This window comes from Meleagris gallopavo, chromosome 3 (assembly GCF_000146605.3).
Source record: "Meleagris gallopavo isolate NT-WF06-2002-E0010 breed Aviagen turkey brand Nicholas breeding stock chromosome 3, Turkey_5.1, whole genome shotgun sequence".
In the NCBI taxonomy this organism is placed as follows: domain Eukaryota; kingdom Metazoa; phylum Chordata; class Aves; order Galliformes; family Phasianidae; genus Meleagris; species Meleagris gallopavo.
Window position 1 is genome coordinate 69,772,611 of NC_015013.2, and position 17,206 is coordinate 69,789,816.

Genomic DNA, 17,206 nt, shown 5'->3' on the forward strand with positions numbered 1-17,206 from the left:
GCTCCATCCAGCCTCGCCTTCAATGCTTCCAGGGAGGGGCATCCACAGCCTCACTGGGCAACCTGTTCCAGTGTCTCACCACCCTCACAGTAAAGAATTTCTTCCTGATATCTAATTAAAATCTACCATCTTCCAGTTTAAAGCCATTTCCCTTTGTCCTGTTGCTGCCTGCCCTTATAAAACGTCCTCCAGCCTTCTTGCAGGTCCTCTTCAGGTACTGGAAGGCTGCTATAAGATCCCCCAGAGCCTTCTCTTCTCCAGGCTGAAGAGCCCCAACTCTCTCAGCCTGTCCTCACATGGGAGGTGTTCCAGCCCTCTGATCATCTTCATGGCACTAATCTCCATGTATGATGACTTTAAGCATTCTTTGTCCTTAAATGTTCCCTTTTAATATTTTCCCTCCTGCATTTCCTCTGAGATAAATGACCCCGGTGCCTTAATACCTTTTGGAACAAGTTTTCTTCATCGCCTTTACTCATTTTTTCAGTCCCTCATAATTTTACAATTTCCATTTTGAACTAGGGTGACCAAAAATCTATGATGTATCATAGATGAGGCTATATTTCAGCTTTGTATAATGGTACTTCAATATTCTCTGTACAGTTCATTATCATTTTTCTGGCTTGCTTATCCTTTTGGCTTGGCTTTTGTGATAACAATCTCATATGACAAATCATCATCATAAGAAACTGTATGAATCCTGTAAACCATATTATAGTATTTGTACTCTCAGTTTCCCTGCATTTATCCAATTTTATCTTCTGCTGTCATTTTCCTATTGATTCCCATTAACTTTCTCACTGCTCCTCCAATCCTGATTGATCAAAGGAATGCTTGTTCTTTAAGTTTTTGGTTCTCCACATATTCCTTTATTTTCCTGATCAAAAATGATTCATCAGAGTTCAAAACTTAGTTTCCTCAGTGACTACCAGCACGGAAAGAGGCCTTTTAGATACCCATACAGGCAACGAGCTTAACTCAATACATTAACTCATGAAATAGCACCAGAGTCTATCAACTCTGAAACAGTATCTAAATAGAACTTTGAGGTGATCCACCATTCATCTTTTACCCTGAATAGAAACATAAACCTTCACCATCACCATATCTTCAGTGCACTAGCTTTCTCCTTGGTACTTACACTCGGCTGGGGTAAGTTTACAACCATTGTCACACCTGGCCAGGACTTTGAAAGCCTGAATCATGTTTGCCAACACTTACATACTGATTTTCTCATGGCATTTCTATAACACATTATTGAGGCAATTGTCCCTGCAGAAGACTAGCGCTAGTTAGATGCCTTCAGACCACGCTTTTTTAACTGTTACTGTTTTTAAGGACTTTTTTTCACCTACAGATGTTACATTTACATTCTTACAATTGCTCAGGTTATGCCACAAAACTAAAAATAAAAAAAAGGGTATTTTCTTCCCTGTAAACCTCCCAACTTGTTATCAACCAGAGAAGATTGGATGCTTGAATGTAAGTATTCTTAAATCCTTCCTATACTCCTAAGTAGCACCCAAACTGAAGATTATTCATAAAGTGTCAGTGTCTTTCGCATAGCCCGCAGGGCAACTCGAGGTGATGGCAGAAGCCGAGGCCGGAGGGGCGCTGCAGACCCGGACTCGCCGCTCCGCCCGCTCCAGCCACCGAGGCAGAAGCGCGCCTCCCGCGGCCGGACAAGGCTGAGAGGGGCCGGGGAACGGCCGCTCCGCACCGCCCCGGCGCACACCCCCACCTCCGGAGCACAAGATGGCGGCGGCAATGATCGGCCGGACTGCTCTCTGCGGCAATGGCTCGATCCGCTTCCCCGGCACCAGATGGGTAAGGCGCCGCTCGCTCTCATAGAGCTGAGGGTGGGCCGAGAAATTCTCAGGGCTGAGGTACCCCCATTATCCTCCCCGCTACCCTTCGGCCACGCCGGTATCTGCTGCAGGAGTGCACGATACCATCTAGGTGAAAGGTCGGAGCGGTGCCACCCCCGCTTGGTGGGGGCGTGCCTTCTTAGGAAAGACTTCTTCCGGGCGAGCCTTTTGTGGTAATTTCGTGATTTACTTCCACCACCTGGGTACGGGGGTGTTTGTTTTTCTCCCGCTCACGTTGCCTGGCTTCTTTATGCTTCTCTTTACGCCTGTAATTTAGTTTAGAACCTTGACATTAAGTGCTGGAATGATTACTTGGAACAAATCCTTTCAAGGAAGCCCTTTGTGCAAAGTAGTGACGAGTCCCCGAGCAGACTGCTTTAACACGTGGGCTCGATGCTTTCAGGGACATTTGTTAACTTTGATGCAATACCCCGTGCTCTGTGGCCTGCTTTCTATCTGCCTCCTTCAGCAAGAGCTGCTTGCACAATCTCTGTGGTGGTGAGCAAAGGAGGAGGCTGTGTCCATTACTATCAAACCTCTTTGGAGAGTTTATCCCATTAACCTGATGAAGTGGCACCTCGACTCCAGCTCATTGACATTGTTAGCAATAGCCGAATAGTCTCCTATTAATTTCAGTGTTGCAAGTGGGAGTTTGTACATGCTACAAGCTATTTATTGTTCTATTTATACTGTTTTAAAGTAGCCTTTCCTCCTTCAACGCATTTCCTGTTGGCATAACAATGTTATGTTTTTATGAGCAGTGCCATATAAAAGTAAACACAAAGTTTTCCTAAAATTATACTAGAAGCTTCTGTAGTCAAAAGAACGCATTAAAGATTCAATTACAAGTTAGTACTGGAGAAGATAAATATTGCTTAAGTTATTCTAATTTTTCTCACTTAAAGAAATAACCAAACTTTGTTGTAGTTAGAAATGTTTTCAGTTCCAGATTGAGGTAACTTCCATATTCCAAATAATTTGTGAATTTCTTAACTATTTATGTAATGCTGCTGTGCCAAGTCACATCATTCAGTTTGAAGATCTACTCCAGTACTTGAGGATTACAGAAATGCCCTCTTAACTATTTTTCTTGGTGACACTACAGATTACTTATTGCTTACACTAGAGTTGGGTAACTTATTGCATGGATTAGTATTATGAGATAGTATTGCATACTGTTTTCTTAGAACATGTATTACCAAATGTAATAATGAATTTTCTTCTCTGGTGTTTTTTTATGTTTTTTTGCTGTTGTTTTTAGTAAGTACCAACCTCACGTTTGCTTGCAAAAATTAGCTAGTTAATCTAGGATTAACTTGCTGTAAATGGTATTCAGTATGTATATGAATGTGAAACTCAAATCTTACTGTAAATCTAGTAATTAGCTGGTAAGGTATTTCCACATACATGAGCAAAACAGACAGCCATAAGGATTGCTAACATTTGAAATAATCAAAATTGTGATTAAAATATGTTCTCAGTATTTTTGCAGTTGGAATGGAATGTCTAAAAGTGGCTTAGTTACTTTACTAGTTCAGGATTTGTTTTACACTATGGTGCGCTTTTAGTAACTTCAACATAAATGCAAGCTAATCATTTTTGTATTCAGTTTGTGTAACAGGAATGTAGCTATAAAGTTGTTACTTTCACAAGCAAATCTAATCTTTATTAACGGTCCTGTAAATGGAAATGGAATTTTTTTTCTTTTTCTTTCTTTCAGTTCTTCAGCCATGGACCAAATGTGTTACTACAAGAGAGCAAAGCTCCACAAGCTGCATTCTTTTCACCTCTTCAAAAAGTGATGTTGCCACCAAATTCCTTTCAAGGGAAAGTGGCATTTATAACTGGTGGAGGTACTGGGATTGGCAAAGGCATGACAACAACTTTATCCAGTTTGGGTGCCACGTGTGTCATAGCAAGCCGGTAAACATTAATTAACACATTTTGGAGCTTTTAGTGTTGAGTGCTGAATGGATCTGGTTTCTTTTCTCTGCAAGCTGGATAAATTTATTTTATTTGCTTTGTTAATTTATTTACACTGTTCATTTTTAAATTATAGTGTAGCATGGGAAATACCGAAGACCTGATGAGAAGACTTTGAAAAATCTTGTGTGTTGGGGTAGAAAAATAAACAAGCCACAATATTAGACATAAATCCCCCTAAAGCATAAAAGAGCACAAAATTGAAATGGATGTTATTGAACATTTCTGTATTAATATAGGTTTCATTATACAGATTTTAATAGCAATAAAGAATTAAAATAATTCCTCTTAATACTTAAAGATAATCCTTATACAGTTCTGTTAGTGATACAGTAAAAACAAGAAAAGCAGTTTCATTTTGAAAATAAAATTAGTGTTCTGACATTCTTCCAAGTAGTAATTTAGATATTTGAAACCTGGCCCTTGTAAAGTATTAGCAGAGCAGTAGATAAAGCTGGGTTTATTTTCATTATGTACTGAATAGGAAAGTACTTAGCTAACTTACTACATTTGATTAGTTTAAGATTGTTCTTCTTCCATAGTCATTTCAGTTACTTTTAAGTAGTAGTGAACAGAAGCTACTTAGATATTTTTTTTATTAACTTTCAGAAAATTAGTAACTAAATATTTTCATTTTGAAGCTGTTTTCATGAAAACTTTTGCAAACACATATGCATCACTTTTTAAAACTTAGCTCATATCTGCTGAGAAAAGCTCATCAGCTTTTTATTTTTCTGAATTGTAATTGCATTTAATTGAAATTCACTGATATATGATTATTTCTAGAAAACTTGATGTTTTGAAAGGAACGGCAGAAGAAATTTCTTCTAAAACAGGGAATAAGGTAAATTTCATAGAACTGAGAATTTTAATTACACATTAAATGGGTATAGATTTTTTTTATGCATTTATATGCTTCTGGGGAATTGTTTAATTGGTGTGATAAGCATTTGAAGTCTTAAGGCTGCCTTTCCATTGTTATACAGGTCCATGCCATCCAGTGTGATGTGAGAGATCCAGCTTCTGTTAAGAATGCTGTTGCTGAATTAATTCAAGTGGCAGGACATCCTAATGTAAGTGTTGTGGAGAAAGAAAACAACTTCTATCTTTGAAAATGCTCTGAGTAGGTATGAAGGAAATGACTGTCATAGAAAATGTATGTAATCTAGAAAGACCTTCTCTCAGGAAGGGTTATTTTTAATTAACTCCTTGTGTTTCAGGTTGTGATAAACAACGCAGCAGGAAACTTTATTTCCCCTTCTGAACGACTTTCTGCTAATGCATGGAAAACTATAACTGATATTGTACTTAACGGTACCGCCTTTGTAACCTTGGAAATTGGAAAGGAACTCATTAAAGTACAAAAAGGTATATTCAATTTACATTAAGTAATACCTAAGCCCTTGTAGCATACTGTTACTTGCTTTCTTTCCCTTACAGTGCTTATGTGTAATATCCAGTTTTGTGAGTATGAAAGAAGCCACACTTAAAAATCAAACAGCAGGACTGGTTAGCAGTTATTTTACCACTGAGTCTGTTCTTAAGGTTGGACCCAGAATATAGAGGTTGCGTTTGAAAATCTGCTTGCAGAGTTTACAGTAATTGTAAAAACATTTGTAAACTGAAGAAACTTTGTTTAAAGCATATGTTATTTCTCCCAGGTCTTCTGTATCTGTGTTGGTTTCGTTAAGAAGCTGAGCATGTGACATTTATTTATTTAAATGACCAACAATAAAGAATATCACTTAACATTTTCCTCCTAGACTTGTATATATATAAATAATTCACAACTGTAGTATTGGGCTAATGGTACTAGAGAATACTGCCTTTGAGGCTTTTTTTTTTATTGGTGTCATATAATCATAGAATGGCTTGGGTTGAAAGGGACCTTAAAGATCATCTAGTATGATACCATCAAATAGTATTTCAAGTGGTAAGGTAGGTTGTGATTTTTCATATGGCCCTGCAAATGATGTTCTCTAGGTACATCCACTATGCTGAATTAATCCTTTTTTATTTGCACTGTATTCCTCTAACTCCAGAGTAAACTCTCAAAATGTACTCAGTGCTTTGTACTTCCTATAAATTTTATACTGTATTAATGGTAACAATATAAACTTAACGTTGTATATGTGTTTCTGCAATTCTGTAGTAGTTCTGGTCATTTGATGAAGTATTTCATTCTTAGTTAATACCCCATTCTCAGCTCTGCAATTGTATCATTGTATCATTCTAGCAAATATGTTAATAGCTTTACAAATGTCTGTCTCGTTTGCTCTTGAATTAAAACTACTTTTGCTACTTCTGCCTTCAAATTCTGCAAGATATAGAAGTCATTCACTTTCATGCTCTCTCTCTTTATTTCCCTACTAAGCTTACAAAACACAGAAATTTCTCTTGCTGTTTCTTGCATGCCTTCTTTCTAGGGGATTTTGTATGTAAGCATCTTTTATACAAAGATTTTTGTTTGTTTGTTTTTAGATACATTTTTGCAAGTAAATCAGGTGTGTATCTGTTTGCCCTTTTGTTATCTGCTTTCATTTTCTTTTTACTTGTTTGCTTTTTTAATTTTTTTTTTTATTTGAGCAGAGACCTTAATTTCTGAAGTGATAGAAATTCTACCCAATGCAAATATTTTAATATTTAATAGAGATAGTTATTTATCTTTATCAGGACGCTATACATCTGACACATACAAGAAGATTAGCACATACTGTAGGACTGCAGGGTGACCTGTATTAAATGTGCTTTAATAAATAATAGAAGAGCTCTGCTTTTAGACTGTAAGTTTGCAGTGACGTGTAAAAGAGGTTTGTAATCTGTTAGCATATTATTTATGCATTCTCATTCACAAAGTGAGAAGGCTAAATTGCTTAGATATTTTCCTTTTTATGAGTATAAACTTTAGAAATATGTGTATGAATTGAAGTGTACTTCAAACTTACGGGCTGTAATTTTATTATTCTTGCTTCTGTGTTAGGTTCATTCAACACAGCTCTGTTTATCCTGGGCCCCTTATCAGTAGAAGTCTGAAGTTAGGCTTTAATAGCCTAAAATAGGCCTGTTTTCATGTATGTTGAGCAACTCTAACATTCAGAATAGGGGGAACTGAAGGGGGAAAAAAGAGCGGTTCTTCTAAAAATCTTTTTTCAACTCAGCGGATAGCATCCCTTACACTGAAACTGCAAACTTTTATACCACTGAGCTTGCTTTTTAACTTATTGTCTAAGTTTGATCTTTGTGTGTGTTGTTTTTTGTTTATTAATATTCTTGCAACTTCCAGGAGCCGCATTCCTTTCTATTACAACCATTTATGCAGAGAGTGGTTCAGGATTTGTGTTGCCAAGTGCCTCTGCCAAAGCTGGTGTAGAAGCAATGAGCAAGTGAGTAATAGACAAAAAGTTGCTTTACACATCTCTGCGATAGGGTAAATATAAAAACAGAGCTAGTTGGTACAATTAACGTAGTCTTCCCATGCAGTGTGATAAGACAACCTTCCAGCCTCTAGTATCCTTGCAACAAAATGATATACTGACAGCTTCTTTCAGAATGAAGTGCTAACTGCTATTACTGTGATAAATTTTATCATGACAAAGAAGTGAAAATGTGAATGCATGTATTTTGTAAAAGCAAGTGTAATTATTAGGAGTTTTCATGCTTAGTGGGTTTTTTTTCCTTCTATTATTTTTCAATAGAACAAAATCAGCCAAAAGCCATTTGCTGTGGTTAGAAGAAGAGAATAAAAATGGAATCAGTGTTTCTTTGGTTGAAATAGTTCTATTTGCAATGTCTCTAGAAAGCATCTGATGCATTTGGGAATAAATTACAGTTTTAAAATATCTTACATCAATTGCTACTATAGGAGCAGCATTTCCACTGGGGTACATTTTTTTTCCTCATCACCTGCATGTATTTCCCACCTCTTTGCCCACTCCTCTCCACTAGCTGCTCAATTTGTCTCTCTTAGAGTTGGCTCTGTCATGTAACTTTTTTGTGTTTAGCAGAGCTGTTCTTTATGACTGCCTACTTTTGTCCCTTTCCTTGCATGGACTGTGGCACTTAGCCAGAATATAGTGAGCCTGTTAAGCTTGTAAATTTGCTATAAAACAACACTATGACTAAAGATGTACTTTTTTCCTGCGGGTTTGTGAGTTTGAAAAACTTCTCATAGAACCAAGAAGTGTTAGAGCCAATGCAAGAAAGTTAAACTGCATCTGTTAAATTAGCATTCTTGTGTTTCTGAATCTGGTTTAATTTTGTTACTTCTGAAATGCTGTTGTTCTTAAGAAAAACATCAAAACCCCTTAAGTGGAAATGCCTGTTTCAGGACTCAAATTTTAGTATTCGCACATAAGATTTGGTTGTTTATTTATTAATAGCATTATTTAAATAATATGTTTAAAATATTGATGCATTTTTTAATGCATTTTTAGGTCTCTTGCCGCCGAGTGGGGTAAATATGGCATGAGATTCAATGTGATTCAACCAGGTCCAATAAAAACAAAGGTACATAGCATGAAGTGAAACGCAGCCTTCAATATGCTTTGTAGTACAGGCTTGCACTTAAGATAGTCTAATCTTTTCTATAACCTCCAAATTAGAGTATAAGTTCTTTGGAAGATTGTGCTGGAATAATGGTAAATAACTTGTTCAATAATTAGTTTATAAAATAGAATGTTACTATACTAATATAACAAACCTTTATTTTTTTGAGTGTTTCAAAGAATTACATGCCAAAATATTTTAATATATTTTCTTTTGTATATATTTGAGACTTGTTTAATCAATGGATATACAGATGATATATATATCTCCAGGAGCTTGGCTAATATAATTTATATTGGAGGAAATAAGAGACAGTCACTCACCCTGTCCTGGGCTCACAAGATGAACTCCTGATGGTGCAGATCTCCAGAGAGATCCTTCCCCACTGGCAGTCAGCTCTTAAATGGGTCTAGGAGAGGTGGAGCCAGGCTCCACCCCTTCCTGCAGCACAGGTGAATTGCCTTCACCTGTGCTCCCATGGCTGACTCATTGCTCGCCTCAGGTGATCAATCAAAGATTCAGGCTGTGATTCAGCAGCCCCATACAAGACTGTACATTATTTCTCAAGTGAAGTGAGTTCTTGATGGAGTACAAATGCCTATTTCTGTTTGAACTCCTGATTCTTTAAACAAAGTACCTCAATTCCAAATTTCAGAGTCTTTTTTAGGTCTTTGAGAACAGGAACTCACTAGTTTTGTTGAAAACCACATAACTAGAAAGGGAAAAAACATAAGGCAGTAAGGAAATGTGAAGCTTTGATATGAGTGAAAAGGAGGACTGGAGCGTTTGAAGGAAGTAATCTTAGACCATCTGGAGCAGGAAGAAGAAGGGATGAGTACTGCAAAAAGAGAGAGACTAATCCCTGTCAGAGTCCAAATATTACAGTTATGAGCAGTAACAGCTAATAATGGTATTTCAACTATCTCTATAGTGCTTCTTGATTTTTTTACTGTTGTTCTGGGGGTGTGTGTGCAAGGTTGCTATGTTTTTGTTTTGTGAGTTTTTTGTGCTATTCCAGACAGCTCATCTTTAGCTTTCTTGACTGTAAGGATAGATAAGTGACAGTATCAGCAGTGTTGTTAAAATGACATTACAGGATTGGACTGAAAGCTCTCCAGGCCTTGTACCCAGTAGACTTGTAACCAAAGGTATAAGAAAAACATGTAATAACATTTACTTTTTTTGTTTCCAGCCTCTGGTAGTCTGTGACACAGAGTTTGATACATACAACTCTTCATATTGTAGTTATCTTGATGGATTTTTTTTTTTAAATCCTATTCCTTTGTCCTATTCCTTTTTGAATCTGTATAGACTTTCAGCATCTGCTATATCATATGGCAAGATGAATTTGTTTTATAGATTCTCAGAATTTTTGGCAAGTTTAATACTTTAAACATCAAGATTGCCACTTCCTGTTAATGTTTCTGATTTAAACTAATAGCATATTTCCCACTCGAGAAGCTCTGTTTTCTCAATAAAGCATTGCATTTGTCATACTAGTTCCATGTTAAAATTTCTCTGGAAAGCATAAAACTATGAACTGGCTTTACTTAAAAACCATATTGCAAAATCAAGACTTTCTGCTTTATGGGCTACTTCTGTGTCTTTTGAAAACACTACTGGAAATCACAGAAGGAAGAAGCATACGAGAGCAATACTACTAAGCTTATAAACTGCCATTTAAAAACATGGCCGTTGAAGGCTTAAATGGCATGAGGGGAGCTGTAATTACTTGAATTGGAATACATTTTAACAACTTCAGTAACCTAAGATAAATGTTCCTGATGCTGCTTGAGCAATTGTTTCTTTCTGGAAGAGCTGGGAAGAGTCAGAAAACTTCCGTTTCCCATGCTGTTCTAAGCTATTCAGATATTAGGAACCTAGAGCACCTTAGTTTAATTCTTTAGCCGTTGCAACAATTTGGTTTTTTTCCTTTTTGCTCTTCAGTTGTCCGTTATGTTGCATATTATTTGTTTCTGTAACTTTGCTACTCTTTCTCTCCCTTTTACAAATAGTATATTAGTATATTAAGGGTGTTTTACGTTTGTGTGCCTCTCCCAAACAGGTTAAATTCCAGCTTACCACCCAGTGTAGATGTATATTGGTACAACAGAAGTAAATTGTTTTTTTCTTTCCTACTTTTTTTTAAATCCTGATGACAAAGATTGTGTAAGCCGTTTGCTCACAAACATTAACTTCCATGTTAAGCTTAAATCTCTCTATGGTTTTGATTTCTGATGTAGTTAATACTCTTCATCTGTTTCTCTTAATTCTCAGGGTGCTTTTAGCCGCCTTGACCCAACTGGCATGTTTGAGAAGAAAATGATTGAGAGAATTCCCTGTGGCCGCCTGGGAACTGTTGAAGAAATTGCAAATCTTGCTGCCTATTTCTGCAGTGACTATGCAAGCTGGGTTAATGGAGCAGTAAGTTACAGTTGATTCCATTTATACAGCCAACCTGATGATGGTCTGAGTTTTTCTGATTTTTTTTTTTTAAGTGTCTGTTACATTATAGTATTTCAGAAATGAAACAAGTAAATTACTTTGTAATTTGAAATCATGATTAATCTTGTAATTATTAACCTTTCTAAGCACCTTCAAAAAGCTTTTTTTTAGAAAAAAAGATTGAATTACATCATTTTGAGTGTGTTCGGATTTTGCTTGATCAGAATCATTAAAAATGACTTACAGTTTAGATACAAGGGAATGCTACAGGAAAAAAGTTGTTGCTAAATACACCTCTTATGCTTTCTCTAGGTTATTAGAATGGATGGCGGAGAATATGTTTCTATGGCAGGAGAATTCAATGATTTGAAAAAGGTACTAAACTTCTTGCCTGCTATTTTCTTTTTCAAGAATTGGATGTGTAATTATTAGATTAATCTCAATAAAATGCTGTTTTCTTTTTTAGGTTACCAAAGAGCAGTGGGATATGATGGAAGCAATGATCAGGAAAACAAAAGGCTCTTAAAGTGCCTAACTGTGTGGTGTTAACTTCTGGAAATAAACCACTACTAATTCATGAATATTTAGAAATAACCAAATGAGAAAGTGGACTTCAAAATCTTTGTATGTTGATTGCAGTAAAATATTTCCAAGTTTTCATATTTGGAATATAACTTGTCTTTTTCCATCTGCAGTCTAACCTTATAAATAGCAAACAACAGTTTGCTAAAATTTTATTGTACTTCGGTAATTTCTTACATAACCAAGTCATAATCTACAGTTAGGTTTTTAAATATTGCGGATTTTTGCAAGTATCAATTATAGTTATAACGAGATTTCAAGATTTCAAATAAATGATTTTCCATAATGATGATGAATGTGATGTAAAAAAAAAAAAAAAAAAACAACCAACCAAACAAAAAAAACCATGCTCTACACTGCAGCCTGGGAGAAAGGCCTCGCTTTTAGAGTCTTTTGCAAAAAACTTCAGAGGAGACTTGGTTGACTTCATGAGTTTTGGAGTCAAGGATGTAGAGGGTCCAAAGAGTGCTCTACTGCAACTGAAAAAGAGGTATTTGCAGCATACGAGGGGGTTTGGACTGCTTCAGATATGATTGGTACTGCAGCACAACTTATTTTAGAGCCTTGACTACCAGTGCTAAATTGGATGTTTAAAGGGAAGGTCCTCTCCTCAAACTGTGGTACTTGGAGTATGTGGATTGCACTGATTACATACTGGGCTTGGATGGGGAACACTAATCGTTCAAGAATCTTGGAAATGATCATGGACTGGCCTGGAAGTAAGAACTTTGAAATATCATCAGGGGAAGAGGTGAGGTGTGGAAGAGGCCCCCATCATACAACAAATTACCAGAGAGTGAAAAGAGGTATGCCTTATTCTCTGATGAGTTTTGCCATATAATGGGAAAGTATTGAAGGTGGAAAGCTGCTATGTGGAGTCCTTTAAGATGAGATCACCATCACTATGTGAGCTCTAAAAATGGATGAGATTCAAGATGTGAAAAGACTATGCATGACATCCAAATGAGAACATTGTCACCTGGATGCTCTAGTGTTGGGATGCTGAGGCCAGTAATGTGGATCTAGATGGCAAAGATGCCCTCTGGCTAGTAGGTATTACTAGGAATCCAGCCAATATCAGGAATTAGTAGAAAACAGAATTGAGATTACACCCTCTGAAAGTGAATTTTAACAGCCCTAAGGGAGAGAGATCCCTTCAAGGAAGATTTGATGTTTCATCAAAGTGAATGGACATCTATGGAAAGATATATCCACTATCTAAGAGAATTGCCCTTCTACCTAAGTATAATTGTTAGTCTGAAGAAAAACTAAATCATTAAGTCCTAATGTTTGCACTTTGGTAAAGAGGTAAAAAAAGCCCTAAATTTGTAACAAAACTTCAAGTTATTAGCAGTGCTATGCATGTTTATGTGAAATGTAACTCCTATGGTTACATACATTTTGAAATACATGACTATCTTAGTCTCAGCTTTTTGATGATATTTTCAGTCTGTTATCTCATACTGAACTTCAGAAATGGCATTTAAGAAATAGTAATGCCTTCTTAAGTAGCTTTTTCTTTAGCATGATTAACTTAATGTTCTTGTAAAACTAAAAATCATTTGCTACTAATGTGTGTGAGACAAGGGGAGTCCCTGTGCTGCATTTGAATTTACAGAGAGCTACCAGAGAATCTGTAAGACAGCATTAGTTCTGACTATAGTCAGTTCATTGCAACCAACATGGTTCAAACTAGTTATAAGCAATTAAAGTACACTTTCTAGATTTAGAGCGTTGCCTAATGTGATCACTCTCCTGCTCTGCTTTAAATAATGGATTGAATTCTTCAAAGAAATTAACAGACTCTGACCTTTCCAGCCTGAAAGCCAAGCCTTTTTAAAATTCTCTTTAATTTCACCATCCACACATAAAAATATGGCCATAGAGCTGTACATGTTTTGAAACTGATAGTGTGACTTAAGAATCCAGAATGTAAAAGAAATGAAAAAATGCCTTCTTTCAAGTGTTGACAGCTGTCTTGTTGCTTTACCCATGCTTCAGGCCATATTAACATGTCAGCATCTGACTCTGAGATTATTTGGTTGCTTTAAAATGAAGATGAAGCAAGCTATGTGTTCTGCTGCAATGGTGGACTATGTGAGGTGGAATTAGTGGAATAATAAAGACAATTTCCACATGCCATCTTTATCCCAAGAATGGTGATCCTGTGCTACAGAAGATAAGAAAATTGTCTTTCCTTCATTGTCATGCTCGTCAGTTTCAGGCCATTGCTTCTAGGGCTCGCTTTAATTTATAACAGTATATAACAATAATTCATAACAAACCTTTCAACCACTCTTTCCTGAACGTTCAAAGTTACAGCTGTATGTCTTTTAAGGATGTTTTGCTTTCTTTTGTTATACCTCATGAAGTCAGAACACTGAAGGGAAGCCTACTAAAACCTGTCTTCTAAATAACTATCTATAGTTACTAGGTATCTGTTTGATAATATTTGAGAACTTCCATTACTTGCAGACACAGGCATTGCTTCCAAAGTATGTTACTGTACCTATTAACTGTCTGTTGCTAAATAATTAATCGTGGCAAACATTTTTAAAGCATATGTTATTTAGTAACAGAAGCAGAAAACATTTTTTAAATTTTAATGAGCATCTATAATAAGAACAGTTTCTTATCTATAAAAATTACATTCATTTCAATTTATGCAATTTTGCTGCTTTTAGATTCTGAAAGATGTGTTGGCAAGATGAATACAAGGTGGTGATGCAGGTTTTGAAAGCAACATAACCTGTTTTAGAATTGCATGTTATTCCTAATATATGGAAGTGCAAAAAAAAAGTAACTCTGATCTAACCTACTTCTGCAAGAGCACGGTTGTCTTAAATGTGTGTCCTTCCTTAAAAGAGTTGTTACACTTTTTATGGACTCTGAAGAGTTTATGTTCAACTGTATGTTTTACCTAAATACAGTTCAATTGTTATTATGTGATATATGAGCCTCAAGTGAGTGACTTACAGCAGCCACCTAACCCAGACAGTGTTTAGCTGGTTTTGAACATCTCATAAGAACCTCTTCCTAAATACCAGTGAGAATTAGACTGTCCTGAAAGAGGCATAAAATAAGTCCCATGAGGTGCCCTACCCACAAGCACAGCCCATGCACATGTTTCTCATAGTTTGACATAAAGAGCTCTGTAAAAATAATAGGAGATGGATAGTATCTGCATTCCAAGTGCAGTGTTCTTTGCTAGGGTCTGGGCAAGCACAAATACCGATTGGATAGTGAATGGCTTGAAAGGAGTCCTGAAGAGAAGGACTTGGGGATGTCAGTGGATGAAAGACCCAACATGAGCTGGTGATGTGCGCTTGCAACCTAGGCGGTCAACCGTATCCTCAATTGCATTAGAGAAGCATAACCAGCAGGTTGAGAGAGGTGATTCTGCTCTTGTGGGACACCACCTGGAGCACAGCATCTAGTTCTGGAGCCCCCAACGCAAGAAGGACATAGAGTTGTTGGAGCTGGTCCAGAGGAGGGCCATGAGGAGGGCCATGAGGATGCTCAGAGTGCTGGAGCGCCTCCTCTAGGAGAATAGGCTGAGAGAGCTGGGGCTGTTCAGTCTTGAGAAGAGAAAGTTCAAAGGAGACCTTATAGCAGCCTTCCAGTACCAGAAAGGGGCCTACAGGAAAGCTGGGATGGACTTCTTAAAAGGGCATGTAGTGAAAGGATGAGGGAGAAAATGTCTATAAACTGAAAGCTATAGGTTCCTATCTGTCCATACTGACTTTGAAGTTCACTGGGACATGAGCTTCTTATTTATCTTTACATGTTTTAGGTCCAGATCTGCTATTAGAGAGGTTCTAAGGGAAAGATATGAAAAGAGCAAGATGCATGGGGAGCGCTGATGTCCCTGGGTTTGTGCAGCTCAGAGCAGAGGAGCTGAGGGGAGGCCTGATGGCGGCTGCAGCTCCTCACAGGGAGCGGAGGGGCAGCGCTGAGCTCTGCTCTGTGTGACAGCGACAGGGCCCGAGGGAACGGCATGGAGCTGCGTCAGGGGAGGGGCGGGTGGGGGTCAGGGACAGGGTCTGCACCAGAGGGTGGTGGGCACGGTCCGAGTGCTGGAGTTCAAGGAGCATTTGGACAGTGCTCTCAGGCACAGGGTCTGAATTTTGGGCGGTCCTGCAGGGAGCCAAGAATGGGACTCCACGATCCTTGTGGGTCCCTTCTGACTCAAAAAATATATGATTTTTTTTGTTTGTTTTGCATGCTGATAACATTCACAAGTCAGTGAAGCACAAGTTTTTACCTTTATCCATGGAGCAATTTTGTGTTGTAGTGAGTAAATTTGGAACGTCACTCCAGCCTAGGTAAAAATCCCAGTCTTTCTTGTGATAATTTAATGTGCATTAAAATAAAATGATCTTTGGGATTTCAGTGCTTTGCCTGCTTTTAATTGGTGCAGAAGAATTTCAGTTAATTTCTGAGGGGTTTGGGAACGCTCTGCAATACATAAATTCAGGCCACATATATTTAGGTGCATATGTATGAATTCTGAACCTTCTTGTTGACATTGCAAGTACGTGTGGATTTTGCTACACCTCAACTACCAGTGACTACATGTAGCGATTGCAGTTTGAGGGCTTAGTATGAATGCACAAGATAACAAGTGGAAATTAATCAGAAAAAGCTAATGTTGTTTAATGGAATAAACAGTCCTAGTGAATGTAGAGTTCTAGCAGCAGTGTATCAGTATTTTGTGAGACGAGGTTCATTTTGTGTAAAAGTGCTGCTGGCTCCGATCTCTATTTGACATGTCCACAGTGTGGAATATGCTGCTGAGAACTTTCTGAAGCTTGCTAGGATATTCTTTGCAAAGATGCGTGATTTCCTAATTTGCGATCTGTGGCGATTAGACCACAGCAGCGACGCTGTGAACATGATTTTTTCAGGATAGAAATGTGCAGCAGAGAATGAAAGCTAAATCACTTGCTTCAAAGCTTGTGTTTGCTCTTGATAAAATCATCAGTGAAACTTCTCTTGCTCTTCTCTATAGCAGGCAGTGAATTATATCAAAGCTTCAGTATTTGATGACTTGCAATCAGGTGAGGCTAATGGGATGTCTGGATAATTAAGGTTTGCATTAGCAGAAGTGGCATTTATAATGTCAAATATTTTTAAAAGGGCCAAATGGTTACTAGATTTTTGTTTTCTTTGAGAATTAGGAAACTTTTGCTGCCTTCTACTGTAAAATGATTAGAAAATCTGTTTTACTGAATGCCTGCCAGAAGAAAGAAGCTTGCAGTCTTCCTCAGTGTTGCCTCTCTTATTGACCTAGCCCTTGTTCAGTCCCAACCCTGACAGTTCTGAGAGCTGTCCAGGAGCATTGAAGAGATTAGAAAATATGGAGTTCTTACAGCAGACTTAGCTGTATTTGCTATAAATTTAGCTGTTCATGTAATAGACGTCTTTTTTAGAATGGTGTTGTTAAATCATTGTCTTTTAATCCAAGTTTTATTCATGAGAACATACTGGAAGAAACATTCGCTCTGCAGGTAGCTTTGTTGTATGGAGGGAGAAAATTGCCAACAGTGGTAAGAGCAGCATGACTTCAGAACAAGCCTTTGACAAGTAACTTTGCTCATGCTCAGGAACGCATATCTCAATTTCTGTGATGACTTTTTGTCAAAGCACTTTATCTTCCACTGTAGTGATTTCAGCAAACAGTCATGTTACATCATATTTTGCATACAATTTTTTTTTTTTAACATTTACACTGTTAAAATGTTAAAATAAGGCAAAATCCAGGGTTTCAACTGCACAAGATG

General features: G+C 37.4%; 1 protein-coding gene across 1 annotated transcript; it reads left to right on the forward strand.

The window, feature by feature from the left end:
• Positions 1–1,709: 1,709 nt before the first annotated feature.
• On the forward strand, positions 1,710–14,372 carry DECR1 (2,4-dienoyl-CoA reductase 1). The gene is made up of 10 exons (XM_010709114.3): positions 1,710–1,827; positions 3,589–3,791; positions 4,638–4,695; positions 4,838–4,924; positions 5,072–5,219; positions 7,135–7,234; positions 8,285–8,357; positions 10,674–10,820; positions 11,154–11,216; positions 11,308–14,372. Exons 1-10 carry the CDS (start codon positions 1,756–1,758, stop codon positions 11,365–11,367), a joined length of 1,011 nt encoding a protein of 336 aa, XP_010707416.1. The 5' UTR covers positions 1,710–1,755; the 3' UTR covers positions 11,368–14,372.
• Positions 14,373–17,206: the final 2,834 nt, after the last annotated feature.

Excerpts from the sequence above, each read along its gene's own strand:
- DECR1 (XM_010709114.3), top strand. The coding sequence starts at position 1,756 with ATGGCGGCGGCAATGATCGGCCGGACTGCTCTCTGCGGCAATGGCTCG. Across the intron at positions 4,696-4,837 it reads CTTCTAAAACAGGGAATAAG|GTCCATGCCATCCAGTGTGA; the intron begins GTAAATTTCATA and ends ATTGTTATACAG. Across the intron at positions 11,217-11,307 it reads AATTCAATGATTTGAAAAAG|GTTACCAAAGAGCAGTGGGA; the intron begins GTACTAAACTTC and ends TTTCTTTTTTAG.